We start from the raw sequence: 15,325 nt of genomic DNA on the forward strand, positions 1-15,325 counted from the left end.
AATTTTCCACTGTATGTTCCGGATGTTCGATCCATGTGTGCGGTTCTTTCCCCACTACAAGTTCCTTGTGCAGGTTGATGGAACATGGCAATACAAAAAAATACAAAAATCCTACTTATTGCGGTTGCTTAAGATGGAAATCGAAACTTGCTTCTAATAGCGTTTTCCATTGTGGAGTTGAAGAATATGGAATCATGAGAATTCTTCCTGACGAACTTTCTGACGTATGTTGTTAGAGATGATAATATTTGTATCATATCCAATAAATCGAAGGGAATAATTATCATTATTAGACATTTCGGTGTTCTGTGGAGATTCATTTACTGCATTTGGCACATTGCCTCTAACTTCCACCAAGACTAGAAGAATGCAGGCTAGCGAAAACAAGTAGTGAACATGAGTAAATTTCGATTTCAACATTTTTAAGTGTTCTTAACACTTCCACAAATTAATTTGAAAAGGTACCGTATCTTTTCGGAATACATACGCAATGTACCATCTAAAATAACATCGTTTCAGGCAAAGGCTGACCATGCTTGAGGGTGATATGCATAGTGAAATGAACACTCATTTTCGAGAGTGGTTGGGTACCATGGAGCTATGGCAATGGGCTCAAAGTTTTGATGATTGGTCGACTGTTTAACGTCACAACAATAATGTGCAAGCGTACATTGTTGATGCAAGTATAGTAGAAGATATGAATTTGTCGGATATCGATTCCACAAGGATGGTTGCTTTTTGTCTATTAATGTCAATGCAATAATTAGATAAAATGAGATAAATTGTGAGAGTGGTTGTCGAAGAAATAAATTGAAAATAATAAGATAAAATATGATAGTGAGAAACTGGGATCTCTAACGTGAATATTCAACAGAATGCTAAGTGCTCACAAGGTAAAAAAGATAGGTGATTGTCGATACATTAAACTGTAATGAATATCTTACCAAGCTTAACTTCTATATTTAAACTAAGACTTAAACAAGCACATTAACCCCATATTCTGATGATGGTAGTGGAACATTATTAAGAACAAGTGGATTAAATTCCTCTAATCCTTAAGGAACTTTCGTTTCATGCTTGTTAGCTTAAACTGTCACCGCACCTTCCAATGTCAGTGACCGTAATAACACTTCTATGCTAAAAACATTCGAACACAAAGATTAAATCATAGAAGCAAGATTGAATAAAATAAATTTAAGCCCAGAAATAATGTGTACTTCCATACTAACGTGAAATCTAAAGTAATCACTAGTGTTAGAAAAGAAAAATAAAAGAAACAAGTGGAGAATACTATTTCTAGACAACTCGATTGAATCTATCTATTCCCTCTTGTGTTGCACTCAGGGCTCCTCGGCAAGAGCTGGTCTGCGTCCTTTTCACGTCGGTTCACACGTCAGAACTTAAGCCACCATAGCCGAAAGCTTCCCGAGGTAAGTTGAATATGATGATCTAAAAAGCTCTCCCCTCTTTTTCTTTTTTTTTCTTTTGTGAATATTTATATATTTTCCCGAAATAGTCTAGGTGTCCTTTCATCAGAATCATGCTGCCTCTGTACGTACAAGTTAGTTATAGTAGATTGGACAACTCACACATTTTTGTTCTTATCCAGACAGCTGTTAGGTGCTGCGACAAATCTGGGTGCAATCTGGAATTACTTATGCAGCGACATCAGTACCAAAATATGACAAAATTAAGGATAAATAGGCTGAGATCCACTGAATTATAAAATGTAATTTACTGAACTGAAAATGCTAATATATGTGCTAAAGATAACTAAATGGTACAAATTAACCAAAAAGTAGGGAGAAAATATATATTCTTTCTAGTACTATCAATGACGGGTCTCGATATAGTCATATAACCACCAACCTAGCAGAGGTGGTTAACTTCGTCTTGAAGCGAATGTGACATCTTCTAATTTCATATGTTTTCTCAACTACGTTCTATAGGTTGGCAACCTTAATGCCAAGAATGGGCCTGAAACAAGTAAACTAGATGGAGGCGAGACACGTATTTGTCGAGGAGGTCAAGAAGGCAATGGATGTGAATCGTTAGAGAGCAAGGTTGATGAATGTATAAATATATTCTCGACAATTAGAAACTTTTTGAGTTATGGAGTCCATCGGCCATCTACTCGGTATCCCACCTAAGACCTACAGAGTTGATATCCGGAGCAAACGATGTGTTTGCTAGAAGTTCCAAACACTTCGTTACCTTTGTACGGACGTTGTTGCAGCTTTTGCTCACGCCTCGATTAATGTTGAAAAGTATATCGGTAAAGTGTACACTCTAGAACACATATTGCATATTTAGGGAAATGAGTTTTCCATCTTACGTGATTTGTCTACATAGGAAGTGCCTTCACCGACTTTCGAGCTTGTCCCAGACAAAAGGTTACATAGAAAAATGAAAGGCTGCCCCCAGGTGACCAAGATCCATGGTGAAATGGACATAAGGGAGAAAATTGACCCCAAACTTTGTGGTCTGTACAAAACAGCTGGTCATAATCAGACTGAATGCTCGTATCAAACCTATCATATTGGACAATCGTCTCGATCGAGTGGGGAATTAATGTACTCCATGTTTAAACTTTTATTATTATTTTTTTGTTATGATCAAATTTTCATATTTATATTTTAGGAATAGCATAAATATATTAAATCTTAAAACAAAACGTTGGTATTATATTATTTTCAAAAAAGCCAAAAGTTATGTTTTGAAATGTAATCTTTTTTGAATGAATAATATTTATTAATTATATTTTTTCATTTTGTAATCATTAAAAATTAAAAAGATTTAAGACAATAATTTACTATAATTTAATTAATATAAACTTGAAATTTTAAATTACAATTACAAACTACATACAATAAAGATAATGTTACACATGCTAAAATTGATGGTTCAATGGTGTCGTCTGTAGGGTAAACCGTTGTGGTGTCCTGCCTTGGCATTGAGGGTGCTCGCAGCGATCATTGTTATCCTCACCCGAGACATCGTTCATAACATTCATCGGTGAACCTTGAGGTGCTAAACATACTCGAAAAATTGTATGTCCCAAAGGTTTGCCCAAGAAGGGTAGAGTACTCGCATGGTAATAGGTTGAAGATATCAAACATCATCGATGATCTCGGATCCGAATGATCAAAAATGGAACCAAAAATCTCTAATTGATATGTATAACCTGGTGAGCTCGAAAAACAATTATCTATCCCCAAATCCAGATGATAAGAACTAACTTTAGATTGTGTATAAAACTACCCGGGGTTGAGCTCGGGCTCGGGTTGAGGTGCAAGAGGTGGATGTGTCAGGCGGTGGTGTTGGTGCCCTCGTCGTTGCATGTGTGGAAGGTCTAGCATTGATTGCCTGCTAAATATGGTTTTCCATTCTAGATGTATCACCGTTGGTACTCTATCGAGGGCCGCAGATCAAAATCAAAATCCATTCAAGGTCTCCGCTCCATCCGGCCGTCCGACAATATAAGATATTGTTGATGCTTTAATGCCCAATTCTTTGTTTATTTGCCCCTTTTGTTAATTATATGGACATCATCAAATCTTTGGAACATTCAGAATATCTTATTTACACTCGAACTGTCGCAGAACTCGATCAACCACTCGACTATTAAAAAATTTAGCAGAGGTGCGTTAATGTACTACAAACATGAGTGGATATGAGCAAACAGAGGAATAACAGTCACAATGTCCGGGGCGGAATGTGACATCCAGAAAAATTGTACAATTAAAAACATGGTTATAGTAACACGAGTCAGATAATATAAATAAAGTAATTACATATCATGAATATTAGAAAAACATTACCCCCTCCTTGACGTGTCTCAATTGTCTATCGATAAATCAAAAGCATATATGACCTCGCAATACCCAAAGAAATACTCTATCTACTAAAAAAATTAAACTTGTTAGAATAAATTTTCATAAAAAAGTAAAATTCTTGATGTAATGCTTAAATTTTATCACCTATTTACAAGTGGGAAGATGTGTTTAGTGACTAACTGATGCCAAAAATGGAATCCTTTATAGTGCCTAGGACTACAGCAATATCAGGCACCCACCTATGTCCATGGTACCGTGCTTTTTTCGCCTAACAAAGCTCACGATACTATGTTGCTAATACTGTTGAGCCTTAACTGTACGAACAGGCAACTGTCAAATCAAATAATAGAGGCAAGTACATCAAGTGAACCATCAAGCATGAGCACACCCCCTATCAGATGCATCACACATGCTCAAGCGGCACACATCATCTCCCGTTCAGTGGCAGTACTTAGTAAAGTTTTGAAATTTCCCTTCAACCATGAAAATTTCAAACTCGTAAATTTATCTCCACCATCACTGAACGAGCATCCTAGTAAGTGATAGCAAAGTGATGTCGGTTAAAACACTGTACCTAAACTTGTGACTGCACTATTATCGATTGGGAGCCCGAGTTGCAGTGCAACATCTTCCAAAGTGATGGTGCACTCCCCACACGGAAAATGAAATGTGCAGGTCTCCGGACACCACCGCTCGACCAAAGCGAATATCAAGTCGCATCTCAAATCGAACATGCAGATCAATGCCACTGATCCGAATCCGAATGCCTCCAAGTATGGCATAAGATGTTCATCTAGCCGATAGCCCAAACCATTGACTCGGGCCCTCAATACGTGGTACTAACCCTGACCATATTAAATTATCCCATTAGTTAATATATCCCAATTAAATAAAAAAATGACGTACAACTTTATAAGAGGATCTATGAATAACAAATAACAATTTTATTACCAGTACATTAATCGTATTTATTGTGTGATTATTTTATCTAATCAAATATCCCATTTGGATATCTGCAGTTTCAAAAAAAAAATTTAATCATTGCCTGAACAAATAAACAATATACAAATAACGAAAATACATTTTTTAACATATAAAATTAAAGTTTAAACATTTTCACTCATTAACAAAACACATAAATATAATACAAAAGCATGCAAATCACAATAATGAAAAAAATAATATCACAATAATAAATACAAAAGCATGCAAAAAACAATAATATCACTTAAACTTTTTTTTCCTACACATACCAAAAATATTCTAAACTATTTTATTCAAAAAAATATTATAATTACAAAAATAAAATTATTATTTTATTAAACATACCAAAAATTCAACATGCAATCACTAAATCATTAAAATGATACTAAATGATAAATTTTCAACACAGAAAATATTAAAAATGTAAAAAATTAATGTTAAAAATATCAAACAAATTATAATTGCATAAAAAGCCCTAAAAACTATAAAAGAATTTTTAATCTTAACTAAGTAAAAAATAAATAAATAAATAAAAATTAAAAAATATCACATATTTTTTGTCATACCATTTCGGTATATAACAATTTTCTTTATACTAGTTAAGTAAATAACAAACAAATAAATAATATATAAAAAAAAAGAACATACTTACTGCTTTCTTTCTTCCAACACAAAATCTACAAAACTAAACTGTCGAACTCTTTTTTTTCAACACAAGGAGATCATTTGATGGGGCACTTATATATATGCTTTAAGGGAAAATAAAAAGGGGAAAATAGGCAGCTGTTTCGAAGGTGAGAAGCATAAATACCTCGTGATTGTCCGATCACGTCCGTTGTAGGCGATTAAACTGCCAACAGTGGTGTCGCATGACAAAAGCACTCCTCCTATAGGTGCCACCTAACAAAAGCCCTCCTCCCCTTAAAATTATTTTTTTAGCCCGTATATGGCTTATATTGTGCTTGGATTTTTTTTCAACCTAAATACTGGTGCCGCCATATGCCTACCCTCCACCATTAAAATATGTTTTTTTTTTAATCCAATTATTTCCTAATGATGGTCGGCTGTTGGTAGGGAAAAAAATGGGTGGTGCCGCCACCCTTTCAAGCACCACTCATTGACACTGTTCATTTCACCCCATTTTGGTAAATAATGCCATGAGGATACCATTTTGGTATTTATCTTTTTTTTTTGTATTATCAGAGTAAAAAATCTTGAAAGCGAGGTTTTTTTGTAGCTGGCAGCAGAAGCCTTGATAATTTGTATCAAAAAAGATAAAAAACAAATGTGTGACCTGGATAAATGGGGTTTTTTTAAATCCAAATAATATAAAAATAAATAAATATTTATTGATATGGGATATAGACTGATCATTACAAAACTAGACAAAATGAACAGTGGACCACTGGTGCTGCCCGAGCAATCAGCGGCACCACCCTCAACTGCCAGCAATGACTAGTGAAATGATTACTCAAAAAAAAAGGTGTCGCTTGAGCAATCAACGACATCGGTATCATGTACCCCTAAAAAATATACCAGTATTTTATATAATTAGACTAGAACAAAAAAAAATTAATGGTATCACCGACGTATTAGGCAACATCAAAATTAATTTAACATATATATATTTTTTAAAATTAAAAAAGGCTGAAAACTCAAGTTTTAGGGTTTTTCTTTCTCACGAAAATAGACCACAAACAAACAAAAAGCACAAGCAGACTGAGATCTATAGATTTGAAACATGGAACAAAGCAATGATTTCTATATCTGGAAAGGAAAAATCATAAAATAAACCAACTAAAATAGAAGTAAAAAAAAAACAATTCTAAAATTAAAATAGAAATGAAAAGGTAAAAGACAAAGACAGTTCAAGTAAAGATTCATACCTCAAAATCAGATGAAACAGGGAATTTCAAAAATCACAAAAAAATAAAAATTGCAAACAAAACTTAAGGTTTTTCTCTCTCACGAAAGCTCTCTTTCTAATGTATCGTGTGTGTGTTTTTAAACCTTTGGTTACCCAAAACTAAAACAAGATGAGAGGAAAAAATTGAAAAGAGGGTATGTTATAAAAGGAGAGGAAAGGAGGAAGGGAGAAAAAGAAAACAAAAGATAAAAGTGATAGAAAGAGAGAGAGAAACGACTAATAAATGGGGATAGGTATAGGGGCGAAGCTAAAAAAAAATTTTAGGGGCGGATAAAATTTTAATTTTTTATAGTTTATATCTTTATAATTTATAAATTAATAAATTAAATTTTTATAATTTTAGGAGGGTAAAGTGTAATTTTATTTTTTCTAATTTAAAATTTTTTTAAAAAATTAAAAACTTAAAATATAATTTTACATTTTAGAGAGGTCGGACTCATGCCAGCCCCTAACTTCGCCCCTAGATAGGTATAAATTGAATAGAAACGACTAATAAAAGAGTATTTAATTTTAAAAGAGAATTTTTTTTCACTCTAACAATATAAAATTGGACGGTATTTTAAATGAAAATACATACTAATACCGCGATTGCTCAAACGGCACTAAAAATATATATATTTTTTAAATAGCGATTAAAATAATGATGAGCCATTCCTGGAATCACTGTTCCATCTGCCTATTTTTATAAATAATGGGTAGAAAATCCCAGTAAAAAAATTAGGGAAAAAAGAGGAATAAATGACATAACGTATGGGGTGAGTAGTCACAATAGGGCATTCGTCAGCACTTAAAAATTATAATAAATAAACTATACTCACAGTTTATAAACACCTGTTAAAGATGGATGTGCTCAAACCAAGGTAAGGAAAGCCGCCACAGCAGAGACTCTCAGAGAGAGTAAAGAAAAAAGTGAGAGAAGGAGGAAAGAGAGGAAACTTGAGGAAGTCTTCGGCTGTGGTTGATTCGGCAAGAAAATATAACTTGTCTTTTTTATTTTTATTTTTCTTGCCGATTCCACCCATGCCTACTATTTCCTTTACTTTCTCTTTCTCCTCACCGTGTCTCTCTACGCCTTTTTCGCCAGATCTGACTGTTTTGAAGGAGGAAAAGGAGAGACCGTTTCTGGAAATTTTTGGAATGGAGGAGTTGGAAAGATTTTGAATTTTCTCTGTATTTTAATAATGAAAAATCTTTCCAATTCCTCCCATTCCACTGATTTCCAGCACTTCCTCTCCATTTTCTTACCTTTCTTCAATCCTTTTTGTTTCATCATTTCCTGCAGTTTGTAAGTGAAATCGGTAAACCTTACCTAATTTTCATACTCTTCTGTTTTGTTTTTATATAGATCTGTTCTTTACTGTCTTCCATGGATCTTCTGAGATTTGCTTCTTGCTGTATACTTCCAGATCCTTGGTTTTATTTTTTAGTTAAAAATTAGGTAAAAGGGAACTTAATCTTGAAATTGTAAGTGGAAAATTCTGGATCTGTCGTTGAGTTGGTGAAGATCAAATTAAGTCGTGATATATTGATTTAATTGAAAGGTAGGTCGATTTTATTTCTTTTTTACCCTGTTTTTGAAAAAGTTAAAAATGATGGAGCGGTGAAAATGAGATGGAATAAGGTAGAGATCTATGTTGTTTCAGTTGGGATAGCTTTTTATAATCCAATTATCAATAAATCTATTGATAAATCAGAGGTGAGACTTTGAGCCTAGATCTCGAAGTTCAGTTCCTTCTGTCTCCTTGCTTCACCACCGTAAATTGTAAATTAAAAAATAAAAGTACTTTATAGTTGTAGATTTATTATATTAATTTTGTTCGTCAAAATAATTTTAGTGAGATAGTTGTCATATGCAGGCAGATTTTTGAAGGAAAAAAAAAAGTATGATTCCAGTTAAAATAAATTGAATGTTGAGAAATATGAATTTGGTAAAAATATTAAATCAAATAAGGAGTTTCCTTTTTCCCGTATCCAAACACATTTCTTTGGATCAGAAGAAACAGTTGGGCATTTATTAATGGAGCTGTAAAAGTGAATTCGAATAAATCCTGATAATATCAAAGCTGCTGAAGATGGAAACATGTGTGTACTATATTACTTTAGTTCATTGTACTAAACACGATTTGGTATGTATTCAAATGTGTTCTCTCTCTCTTTTTTTTTTTTTTATCTTTCTTGATGCAACTGTATATTATATGTTTTGAATGATTACTATTATCATTAATATAGCAAGATTGCAACCTGGAGGACTTTCTTATTGCCATTTCGATGTTAAATAAAAATGCAAAAAAATTTGTTCAAGTGTTAAAATAGAGATATTGAAGGTTGTATTATGTGTTCAAATTTTATATAAAATATATAAAAACTATGCCTTTAAAATAATATTTAATTTTCATTAAAAATATTAGATTTTTGTGGTAAATTTATAATTAGATTGAAATTCGATTAAACTTTTTAATATGGATAGATACTAGAATTATTCTTCCTACAAAATTAAAAATAAAAAGGAATCAAGATCGATTATATCCGAAGTTTCGAAAAATACGTACCAACGACTACGTGAATATGGTTATCAGAGTTTGAATCTAAAATATAAACAAAAAATCTAATTATTCCAATCGTATAAACTTTGGAGTCCACCATGCCTATAGACTTCCTATATTAAGCAATATTATTTTTCCCAAAATTTGGGGTTCGGAATTAATATGAAGTACATCCACATCTCTATGGCAACCGAGTCATGGATCAAAGTTTTTACCTGGTCGAGGGCTTGAGGAAGCCCATGAACTTCTCTTGTTCAGTTTGTGCATGGCGAAAATGGCATCGATGACCATAGGGACAGACATCACCAGCAAGGATCACTCTGCGAACCTCAGTCTTGTACCTAGGGTGGCGGATTACAGGGCGGAGCTCTTCAATGCCGTGAGCAAACTGGCAGTGGTCACCATATGGACAGGCAGCGGTCTCTTGCCATTTGTTGCAGAGTTCAGTCTTGAACATGCCTTGGTTGTACACTTCCAGTTCAAGTGGCTCTTCCTCCTTTTTTCCTCCTTGCACGTACACCTTCGGCCACACATTCACCTAAAATGATTAGTTAGCTAATACATTATTCCTACTCTCTTTTTTTTTTGAAATACTCGCATTTAACATTGGTATTTGATATTTTTGAACATGGATTTGGAGAAATGATCCTTTTAAAAGCTCTACATACACTGAACATAGTTTAGTCCTTCCAAAGAAGAAGAGGGAATCAAATTTAACAAAGTAAACAAGAATATAGAATAGAAGCCAATCATAGCAAATATCTACTTTTGTCAAGGGTAACAATGTTGGGCCAAATTCTTAAGATTCAAACTTAAAAGGGTCAATGGGTTCAGGGATTGGAAATGAAAGAGTTCAATTTCTCTGATCACTCGGCACAAAAATGTGAAGCCGAGCTTCACCTTTAATTCATCATGTTATTTGGATTTTTCAAATTCTTTGAAGTACTAACTTATCCCCCGAGTTCTGCCTAAAAAGCAAAAATAACTAACCAATCATCTCTAAAATAGCAGCCAATTCATTGAAAAACTAAAAATAAATAAGACTAGGACGTCAATACATGATACAAATTAATTAAAACAAAACAAGAAAAAATATATAAATAGTACTCATTAGCTTATTAAATATAAAACACCATAAACACGATTATAGTAGTAGAAAATGACACAAAGGACATAAATTGTCACATTATAATTAAGTTTATATTTGATGCAATGGTAGACTATATATATATATTTATATTTATAACTGCTACAACATTAATCTAGCTCAAGAAATAAAAATATAGCATTTAGGAATTTATATCAACAACAGAGTAACAATAATAAACTCACCGCTCCACTGAGTTGAGAGGCATTTCCAGACCGAGTTGGTCCCCGATATTTACGACGACGACTCACACCAGCGTTTTGACTGTTTTGACTACTCATCATCTTCAGATATCCATTAGACCTAACAGATATGCTCTTAGGCAACATAACCCTCTCCACATCCCCAGCACCTTCCATCATGCTCGTCGGACACTCGTCAGAAACCTCTTCCTCTCCTACGCCCCCACCGTCACTACCGAGACAAAGCCCTTGAAACTCATTCAGCAATTCGTACGGCGTCGCGCTATAATCAGACGTTGCGAAGTGGTTCTGCATAGAGGCTTGGATCAGTGTGCTGAGTTGCTTGCTGAGGTCGCGGTTTACAGATCGCAAAGCAGTATTCTCTTGGCGGAGTGCCTCCACTTCTTTAGAAGCTTCGTGGAGGCGCGTGAGGCAGAGATTATGGCGGTTGATCATATCTTGATGTTGTTGCATGACGTGACGGGGATGGTAGAGATCAAAGAGAGAGGTGGCAGCGACAGCTGAAGGGGAGTAATCTCCTTCGTTCCCCTTATCTTTTGGTTGTTTGGCTAGGACATCGCCATAAAGAGTTGAACCGTCGCCTTGCATTTGCAAATGAAAGTACACAAGCTTGAAAAAACTTTTACAGCAAACAGAAAAAAAAATTAAAATGCAGAAAATAAAAGACCAAAACACCAGAAAAAAACGATTGAAACAAATAGAAATCGAGTAAATTAATTTGATGCTAATTAATTTGATGCTAACCTGAATCTCTGAAAAAAGCCTCTGAATTTATTTTCTAGGATTCTCTCTTTAGTGCAGCGATAGTGAGAGATTTCTTTTTGTTTTGTTTGGGGAGAGAGAAAATGGGAGATGAAAGAATTGGAGGGAAAGGAAGGAAGGGAGAAACTGTTAAAACAAACACGTAACAGAATTTTACCATTATGTCCACCTTTTCACTTATTTTTTACTCGGTTCGCCCCTATGTTTTCCTCCATCGATTTTAACCTTACCGTACCACTTAATAAGGGTATTTAAGCCATTTAATTAATCTAATTAGATTTTATTTTCATGAAAAATTTTATGATTTTCTTGTTCTGTGTTTGAAGACGAAAACCTCGGGTGATTAGACAGGACGTTTGATTTTGATCAGGGTATTTTGGACGGTGCACAGTATTTTGTAAAATATATCTACATAAATAAAATGCCAACCAAAATCTTAAATTTTAAACTCTTAAATAGATATTTAATTTGATCAAAAAATTATGAAAATATTTTTTTATAATTTTAAAAGTTATATTATTTAAAGGTAGTTTAATCTTAATTTTAAGATAAAACCAATTAAATTGCTAAAACTTTAAATTTACAACTCAATTAAAATTTAATTTAATTTAATTTAATTTTATATATTTTTATTATAATATACACAATTTATTATCTCTATCAATTGTATATATTAATAATGTTATTCATTGAATTGGTGTCACAAGTCAACTCGACATTAACTCGTAATTGATAATAAAATCATTATAAATAATTGTAGTGCATTTAGTATTGTTTATATGATGTATACATGTATTTAAATTTTGTTTTACTCATAATTTAATCTACTTTTTAATTTTAATGCCATACAAATTTCATGTGTTATTATGATAATTAATTAATCTCAAACTATATATTTTATTATTTATTATATATTATTTTTAAAAGTGTTTTAAATCTATGATTTCCATGCATACCTATATAACAAGATTTCTAATACTTACTGTAATGTATTTGACTGAATTCATGTCACAAGCTAATCAGACATGAACTCAACTAGAAAATGACTAAAAACTCCTCTTTTCACAAAGTAATATATATTATTATGATAATATTTTTGTCTTTTATATTTTATATAAAATCTATATAAATTATTTAAATAAATGTATAATAGAATTTAAACCTTAGAAATCTTAATCTTCAAATCCTCAACTTTACCAATTAAACAAGTATTTTATATTTTATTGATATAAGATTTAAGGCATATGTTTTTTTATACAATATTTAGAGTTAATCTATAATCCCAACACAACCCATATATATGAGGATAAATGTGATTTAGCCGTTCATATTCCTTTTCTTCTGTAGAAGAAACAATGCCGATGCCCACCAAGTTAAGAGTTAATCAATATTTAAAGTGTAAGTTAATTGATTTAAGAAGAAGCGTTAAAGTGTAAGTTATTTGATTTAAGAAGAAGCGGTTATGAGTAGAAGTAGATATTTTATCCAAAAGCAATTATATAATAAAGTTTGAGTAAGTTAAAGATTTTTTTTTTGTACAACTATGATTTGAATTTAGACTAATCTTGGAAAAGATAAACACTCGACTAACAAGTTATAACGAGATTCAAAAATATTTACTTAATTATTTAAAATTTTTTATAGTTAAATGTATATCAACGAGACAGTATTTTTGAGAAATATTGAAATCAGATTATGTTTTACCGGTAGACAAGTATGATTATTTTACAATGCTGCTAAACCTAACAATTAAATAATTAAAATATTAATTGAAAATGCATTCATTGCCATATCTTTTTGTGATGGAGTCACACTTATAGTATTAACATTATAAATACAGTAAAAATATTTGGTAAGTCCTATTAAAAGGGCTGAGACAAATTAATATTTTTATTATTAAATAGATTAATTTAATTTTTTATTATTAAAAAAATTAAATGATGCTAAATTTCAATAAAATTAATATTCATCATTTAATTACGATTTAATAGAATTTATATTTTAAACACATTTTATAATTCTTCAAATAAAATCTTTGTTTGGAATTGAACTATAACAAAAAAATTCATATAATTTTTAAACAATAATATTAGTTCTATTACAATATAATCTTATTTGATTGTTTTCTATAGTAAATGAGCTAAATTTATCAATTTAATAACAAAAAGATTTTAATCCAATCCCTATAATAAGATATATGAGAGTTAATGTTTGTATATAATTTTCAATACACCATGAATATCAATTATTATTGTAGCAGGTCCAATTTGTCTGGCCCACTATAAACCCAAAAAAATAATAAATTGTAAAATAAATTAAAATTGTCCAAGTCCTTTTACAAATAATAGACCCAAAATTGAAACCTAAATTGAAACCCAAAAATAAAACCCAAATCTATTGGCCTAGACTCTAAGCCCAACCCTAACCATTAAACCTTAAGACCCAAAAACAATTAAAATTACAGTCCAAAATAAAATAGGCCTGATTGGCCCAACATATTTGGAGTCTCTGGAAACCCTTGCGCCGCAGCTCCCCCGCACGGCCTCCTCACTGCTGTACACCTCCGTATGTCGACGTCAGTTGAACCTGCGAGAAGAAAATAACAAAATACAGTAGAGCAGAGAAAAAACGTGTAGTTGATTATTTTTATCTGGCTATAAAAAGCCAAAGAACATCACTGTATAGGGGACTTTTTTGAATAGGAACACAAGAGATATCGACCAAAATAGCAAAAAGAAAAAAGATTCATTCGAAGGTATTTTCATGCTTTTATAGCCTACGCACATCAAACATAGTATTTTTGTAACGCCCCGTACCCGAGACCGTTGCCGGAGTCGAACACGAGGTGTTAACAGACTTATTTCATTGTAAAACACAGTTCATTTTAAAATTTTTAGACAAGCTGGTTAACTGCATCACAGTCACTTTAAAAATCATATCTCGAGTTCCAAAACTCGAAAACTGATTCCGTAAATTTTCCCTAAAACTAGACTCATATATCCGTCTACAAATTTTTTTTCTAGAATTTTTGGTCAGGCCAATTAGTACAGTTTATTAGTTAAAGTCTCCCCTGTTACAGGGTTCGACTACTCTGACCTTCATGCATTGCGACTTAGATATCTCCCTGTACAGGGCTTCAATACTTATGCCGTTTGTTTCTAATGAAACTAGACTCGAAGAGGAATTTGTACATATAAAGCATGACTTCTAATTATCTCTGGTTAATTTATAGTGAGTTTCCAAATTCAGAACAGGGGGTCCAGAAGTCGCTCTGGCCCTGTTTCACGAAAACTTAAACATCTCTTAAAATAGGGCTCATATGATCGTTTCGTTACTTTCATATGAAAATAGACTCATCAAGGTTAAATTACATAATTTATTCACTATTTAATTCTACTCCTATTATTTTTAGTGATTTTTTCAAATTCACTTCACTGCTGCTGTCAGCATCTATTATAAGGTAAATTTCACCTATTTCATAGTTTCCATGATTCAACTAGAATTTGTCATACATAGCACTAAGATGATCGTGATTAACCATTCCAATGGCTAATCGTTACCAAACATTTCCATACCACTCAATGAACGACTTACAAAATGATTATAATGCTATGCTCAAAATATATATATAAGCCATTTTCGCATGGCTATCCAAATATATACAATACCAAAAAGTACATGACTAACAACAAGGGCAGTCCTATACATGCCATTAACAGAGTTCAACTAAAAGAGTACCAAAAGGGCTTTGATAGTGTGGGCGACTTTGACTTTGACACTCCCGAGTCCGATAGCTGACGAACCAAAATCTATAGAACAGAGAATCAAGGAAACGGAATAAGCATTTAATGCTTAGTAAGTTTTGAATACTGAAATTAGTTTTGGCTAAGGTATAACATTCATATGGCTAAATGAATAACTTC

The 15,325-nt window shown here is 32.5% G+C and overlaps 1 protein-coding gene and 1 long non-coding RNA gene across 3 annotated transcripts; both read right to left on the reverse strand.

The window, feature by feature from the left end:
* Positions 1-3,753: 3,753 nt before the first annotated feature.
* Positions 3,754-7,016, reverse strand: LOC107960075 (uncharacterized). Of its 2 annotated transcripts, XR_001701087.2 has the most exons (3): positions 5,632-6,962; positions 4,788-4,849; positions 3,754-4,681 (listed from the first exon to the last, which is right to left on the reverse strand). It is a non-coding gene; the product is annotated as an uncharacterized lncRNA (long non-coding RNA). The 2 variants fall into 2 exon arrangements; XR_001701086.2 differs by lacking the exon at positions 4,788-4,849 and having other exon boundaries at positions 5,632-7,016.
* A 321-nt stretch (positions 7,017-7,337) lies between these two features.
* Positions 7,338-11,553, reverse strand: LOC107960074 (zinc finger CCCH domain-containing protein 15). The gene is made up of 3 exons (XM_016896286.2): positions 11,385-11,553; positions 10,623-11,259; positions 7,338-9,828 (listed from the first exon to the last, which is right to left on the reverse strand). Exons 2-3 carry the CDS (start codon positions 11,226-11,228, stop codon positions 9,502-9,504), a joined length of 933 nt encoding a protein of 310 aa, XP_016751775.2. The 5' UTR covers positions 11,229-11,259; positions 11,385-11,553; the 3' UTR covers positions 7,338-9,501.
* Positions 11,554-15,325: the final 3,772 nt, after the last annotated feature.

Source organism: Gossypium hirsutum, chromosome A05 (assembly GCF_007990345.1).
Source record: "Gossypium hirsutum isolate 1008001.06 chromosome A05, Gossypium_hirsutum_v2.1, whole genome shotgun sequence".
Taxonomy (NCBI): Eukaryota; Viridiplantae; Streptophyta; class Magnoliopsida; order Malvales; family Malvaceae; genus Gossypium; species Gossypium hirsutum.

Bases quoted from the DNA above. Each gene is read 5' to 3' on its own strand.
- LOC107960074 (XM_016896286.2), bottom strand. From the start codon at position 11,228: ATGCAAGGCGACGGTTCAACTCTTTATGGCGATGTCCTAGCCAAACAA. The intron at 9,829-10,622 runs GTGAGTTTATTA...TAATCATTTTAG, and splicing joins CCTCTCAACTCAGTGGAGCG to GTGAATGTGTGGCCGAAGGT.